The 6,000-nt window shown below is 46.8% G+C and overlaps 1 protein-coding gene and 1 pseudogene across 1 annotated transcript in view; one reads left to right on the top strand and one right to left on the bottom strand.

Moving 5' to 3' along the window:
* Positions 1-6,000, top strand: part of LOC127192954 (40S ribosomal protein S19-like) — an 877,505-nt pseudogene that overhangs the window by 5,348 nt on the left and 866,157 nt on the right.
* Bace2 (beta-secretase 2) overlaps positions 1-6,000 on the bottom strand; it is an 86,920-nt gene that overhangs the window by 13,190 nt on the left and 67,730 nt on the right. Inside the window, exons 7-8 of the mRNA XM_051150336.1 lie at positions 4,432-4,581; positions 2,407-2,575 (exon numbers count right to left, since the gene is read on the bottom strand). Of these exons, the coding sequence (XP_051006293.1) occupies positions 2,407-2,575; positions 4,432-4,581 (319 nt within the window). The remainder of the gene's footprint in view (positions 1-2,406; positions 2,576-4,431; positions 4,582-6,000) is intronic.

Below are 6,000 nucleotides of genomic sequence, written 5' to 3'. Positions count from 1 at the left end.
CTAGTTTCACTTCTGTTACTGTGATACAACATCCCGACAAAAAGCAACTAAGTGGAGAAAGAGCCGTAGTCTATTATTTCAGAAACTTGAAGTACCTGGCCACATCATGTCCACAGTCAGGACCAGAAAGAGAAGCAATTCACATGTGTTCTGTTTGCATGCAATCCCCTGTCTACACTTACACAGTCCAGGACTGAAACCAAGGGAATGGTACCACCCACAGTGGGCTGGCCTTCCCCCTTGAATTAATGTAGTCAAGACAAATTTCCACAGACATTGCACAGGACAAGCTGACCTGGAGAATCTCTTATGGACGCTCTCTTGCCTGGCAACTGCAGGCTGTGTCAAACTGACAATGAACAATGAATCATCACCAATTCTATGGTAAAGAGAGTTCAAGATGCTTTTCCATTTGAGATCCATTTCCTGATGGTTAACCCTTTAGTGCCCTCGCAGAACCAACAGAACAGGGCACAAAAAATAGCACTACCCCTAAAATTGGACTTATATCTTAAGGGTGTCATGGCACCCTCTCTTGGACCACTTATACAGAGAGAGACCAGGTACTTCTTTGAGGGCACTCAGGTAAGGGGTGGCCATGTCTTCTTGGCAACAAAAGGGTCACTCTTGCCTACAACCTCATTCATGAGCTTGGAAGCAGCATCTGCTGACGTCAGATGGCTTCAGACCATATCAGACTCTGGGCTAGACTAAGATCCTTGGAAACATCCAAGTTCAGGGGAAAGCTGTTAGGCAGCACACTTATACCTGTCTGACAAAATAATACATGTGCAGTAATCGTAAGAAGAATCCATACCAACTGGTGGAGGGTGATTAGCTACTTCTACCACAAGCTTTTGAAGAAAATATGATTTTAAAAAATCGATTAGATCGAACTCTCTGTAAGTGTGCGTGCCTCATTCACAGCCGGCCCTCTGTGTCTATGGGCCCCGTGAACTCAACAACCTCAGATGGAAAATATCTGAGATGATGTGCTGGATGCAGTCAGCTGTGCCCTCAGTGTTCCCTGAGCAAGCGGAACAGGAACCGTTTGCATGGTGTTTGCACTGTATCACGTTACTAGAGATACAGAAATGGTTTAAAGTATTTGAGTGGTGACCATGGGCTACCTATCTACACAGCAGCATCTTACACACAGGACACAGGCATCTGTGGATGCTGATACTTGAGAGGGTCCTAGGCCCCACCCACCCCAAGGGTACTAGGGAGTGAACAAATGCTTTCTGGAGTTTAAAATATTATATAATTAAGAATAAAAATGATGAGGAAAGGCAGAAGGATGGCTAGTCCATTTCTCACAAGGCTGTGGAGCTTGGCTGCTGTAACTGCAGCCCCAGAGAAAGAATTACTCTGATAGCTAAATAATTTGAGCGGAGGAGGAGACAGATACCAGGGCATCTTCTCGCAGCTGTGAAATGAAGAGTGTAAGTGCCAAAGCCTTAAGTATATTTTTTAAAACACCGTCAAGAAACAAAACTTGTGTCACAACATCAAACAAAGTCCAGAGGGAAATCAGTACAGCTGCATTGTCTCTCTGTGAGACGATATCAAACTATATCCAGCAGTGATCTATCCAGACAACACACTCCTGGTGGTGTTAATGTGCACGCAGTGCCAGCTGCTGCAAAGGTAGCCCCTGGTTCAATACCACTGAACATATGGGAACAAGGTTTATAAGGGAAAACAGTTTAGTTCTTAAGATTACCTTAAGAGAAATAAAATATTCAGAGTTGAGAATACTGTGACATTTCAGGCTCCAGTGTCACATATGAAACAGGGGAAGGTCAGTGGCAACCAAACATGATAAATTACATATACCCAGAGGCTAAACATGTATTCATGGTGAGGTTAAAAACACGAGTGATGGAGCAGCAGCTCAAGCTAGCAAAGTGTTCATCACACATTCGTGGGGACCCGAGTTTGATCTCTCAGAGCCCACATGTACAGAAACGGGGTCTGGTGGCAGGCATGTGTAGTCCTAGGACTGAGGGCAGAGACATGTGGATCCAGGGCTGTGCAGGTCAGGCAGCCGAGCTGAACTGGTGACTGCCTGGTCAAAGAGAGGCTCCGTCACAAAAAGCAAGGTAGACATCATCCTGAAGAGTGACAGTTGAGACTGTCCTCTGGCCTGTACATGCATGTGCACACATGTGCACTGTTATGTGCACATGTGAACCTGTATAACACACACACACACACACACACACACTTGTACAGATCACCTCTTTTCATTTTTCAACAAGCCCATGAGCTATTTTGGTGATAAGATCTGGCCACATGGCAAACAGTTCAACACACCCAGCAAGCCACTAAGATTCCTCCAGGTGGTTGCATTTACCAAGGCCCTCTTTTTTGGGAGCTCCTGTGCTATGCAGGCACACTCACCTGCACAGGGACTCACGGCGAACCCCACTCTCTTCCGAGCTCTGTCAAAGACCACGTAGAAGCCCTCCATCACTGTGGCACCAATGACCAGCGCATTTGTAGAAGAGGAGATACCGAAACGGTAGCATTCGTAATTGAGACCAGCTCCCATCATGGGTTGTATGTAGAGCTGTTTGTTTAAGAAGCAAGAGCAAAGACACAGGACAAAGCATGGGTTAGACACAAGCTTAAAACTGCAGGTCTCGCTCTGCTCACAGCCCCCAACGGTCAGGAGAGACAAAATGACACCATCCCGGGCATCCCGGGCATGAGAGCAAACATGTCTCAATAAACTTTATTTTTTAAAGATTTTTACTTTTAATTTTAATTATGTGTATACGTGCATGTGTCTGAGTGTGGGTTTGTGCACACGGAATGCACTGCCTCATCCCAGGGGCTGACTTTGTGGTAGCCATCTTGTACTATTAGGCATCTGTCAGCAAGCACTGCCTCGAGCAAAGCCCCACTTAGCTCTGCCCTAGTCTGGGGACCTCAGCCTGGAGCAGGCCTTGGCAAATGTGTGTTAAATGAATGTTGGGATGAAGCTTGGCCAATGCTAATGGGGCACATGACTTCTAGAGAGGACCTGAGTCAGGAAAAGGAAACCCTGGATTTAAGGTTTTTGATGTTGCCCAAAGTATGCGTACAATGCCCCTCTCACCACCTAATAATGAGCAAACTACACAGAGCAAAAGATTATGTACCAATTATGAAGCGACTGGCAGGCATGAGCAAGTGGCAAGAGTGTGTTTGCATTTTTCAGTTCGTTCTTCTGTGTTGTGTGTCCCTTCCAGGAAGAAATACAGATAATGGACTTGGGAGGCAAAACCAGGCAAACCTTAGGTTTAAGGCTAGTCTGCCTCAAATAAATAATTAAAGAATTCCAGGTCATATATCTGGTAGCCTACGAGGACACTTGATCTTTCTGGATCTCATAAAAAGACACTTGCCTATCTCAAACCAACACAGCATTACAGATTACTGGCAGTATTTAGACTGAGAGCAAGCATATTTTCAAGGGCATATGAAGAAAGCCAGACTGTTTTAAATGTTAAAAAATGTTAAAAAAAAAAAAAAAGTGTGTGTGTGTGTGTGTGTGTGAGAGAGAGAGACACAGAGAGAGAGAGAGAGAGAGAGAGAGAGAGAGAGAGAGAGAGAGAGAGAGAGAGAGAGAGAGAGAGAGAACACCTTTGTGCTCCAAGCTCTGTTCTAAGATTCTGGTGACAGGAACCCTGAATCTGACCTCCTTAGATTTTAGGGAGGGAGAAGGTCAGGCAGCTAAGGTCAGACACCTCTGGCAGGATCAGGAAGTGCAGCTCATGGGGGCGGGGCTTTAGCAGTTTGGAGGTCCATCTTCCTCCCCCCAAAAAGCCAGAAAAACAGGATGGGGAGAATGGAGAAGACTGGAGATGTTGCTTTACGGAGCCTCCTGGGAAAAAAGAGTCACTGCTGTTTACAGAAACCATGAGGCATTCACATCTGACACTCCAACTTCGCTGATACAAGACAAAGGAGCAGTGGAGCTATGGTAGATATCACAAACACCCTCAAGTTCTTTCCCTTCCCCTATGGCTATGCCCCGAGGCTGTGAGTCTCCCCACAATGAGAGGAGAGACTGTGTCCCCAGCTCTAGAATCTAGGTCCTCTTCAGGTTCCTCTGGGTGACATCAGGGAGGGAAAGGGGCTAAGACACCAGGGTTGCATGGGAGTCTTTCCTCTCAGAACTCTACTGCCACCCACGCTATCCAGTAACCTGACCCCAGACATGTGAGGTGAGCCAAGAACATCTCAGGCTCGAGCCAAGACAGGCCTGGCCCTGCCTACCTCCTGCTGACCAGGGCTATAGGAGGCAGGCTGACAGAGACCAGCAGACCTGCAGGATCAATGTGATGGCATCTCTGTGGCCACAAGTGCCTAGTGAACATGAGATTTGGTTTTGTGAGTTACGTGTGAGAATAAGGAGAAGAGCGCAAAGCAGACTGGTACCTGTGGCAGAATGGTGAGTCGGAAGGAGCGACTGGAGTTCTCGTTCCTTAGGTAGATAGAAATCTTAGGGAAATACGCCCACGGTGTTTCAGAATTTGTCCAGCATGCCAGCTGGGCGCCCGTCCAGAAGCCATCGGAGAACTCTGGAATCTGGATAACACAGATCCCGTGAGAAGCAGGGACCAGTCTGGTGCATAACAGGAAACAGGTCCCAGTGCTAGACGCCCACGGGGATAAACAACATCTCATTTAGACAGAGTGACAGGGACATCAGTCTTCTGGAAGAGCGATGGTGATGACACAATAATAATTATTAAAACTGCTAAGACACCCAGATCACTTCCTGGGATTAGGCACTGTTATAAACGCTTGGCAAATGACAGCTCTACTCTTCCAACACAGCAACCTGTGAATGTGGTAATGTTCCCTCTCTTCGTTATTGGGGGGTGGGGAGCGGGAGGGGGACCAATGCACAGAGAAATGTGACAATTTTCCCAAGGCCTCACAGCAACAAGCCTTTAAAAAAATTCTTAAATATACCTATTATAGTTTCATTTCTGTTGCTGTGATAAAGTATCCTGACAAAAAGCAACATAGGGGTTGGGCATTGTGGTGGCACATGCCTTTAAATCCAGCACTTGGGAGGCAGAGGCAGGGGGTCTTCATGGCCAGCCTGGTCTGCAAAGTGAGTCCAGGACAGGCAAGGCTGCACAGAGAACAAAACAAAACAAAACAAAACAAAAACAAAAAAACCAAAGAACAAAACCACCACCACCACAACAAAACAAACAACAATGACAACCAAAACCAAAGAACAAAACCAAACAAACAAAAAAGCAACTTAGAGGAAAGGAGATTATTATTCCTCTTACAATGCAGGTCACAGTTCATTATGGCAAACAAGTGACAGTGGTGTAGCAGCAATATGTTCACAGCTGAGAGCGGAGAGAAACTGTCTTGTGCTGCCTGACTGCCTTCATCCAGTTTTCTAACTTCTTAGGGAATGGTGCCACCTACAGTGGGCTGAACAATGCAGACAATCCCCACAGGCCAACCTCATCTGGATAATTCTTCAACTGCATTTCTCTTCCTGTGTCTAGTCTACCTCAACATGACAGTTAAAACCACCCATCACAGTTAAAGCTACACATCAAGGCCACTGCGACACTGCCTGCCTGTGGACCCCAGGGTTCATTCCAAGAGCTGACCCCTCCTCAAGGCTCTGGTCCACCTCACCCGGGAAACCCCTTCACCCCTGAATTAACAATAGTGCGTTACTCTAGCTGTCTCCCACTTGGCCTTTCTCTGGGGCAGCTCATGGTGACAAATCTTGCTTCCTGGCAATGTATAACTCTGTACTTGGACCTAGAACTTGTCAGGACAGTATCCTCCGCCTGTGCGATATATGTCTCATTATGTGGGCCCGATACCTACACAGAGACAACCCTGAGGAACGCGAAGGAAAATCTGATTGACACCCAACATCAAAAGAGGGCCACCTGTGCCTCCCATGCAGAACTGGGAAGGTGGTGCCACTCACCCACTTCCACCTGCAGGGGAATTAACAGG

This window comes from Acomys russatus, chromosome 8 (genome assembly GCF_903995435.1).
Source record: "Acomys russatus chromosome 8, mAcoRus1.1, whole genome shotgun sequence".
Classification (NCBI taxonomy): Eukaryota; Metazoa; Chordata; class Mammalia; order Rodentia; family Muridae; genus Acomys; species Acomys russatus.
This window is presented reverse-complemented; position numbering and strand designations above follow the sequence as displayed.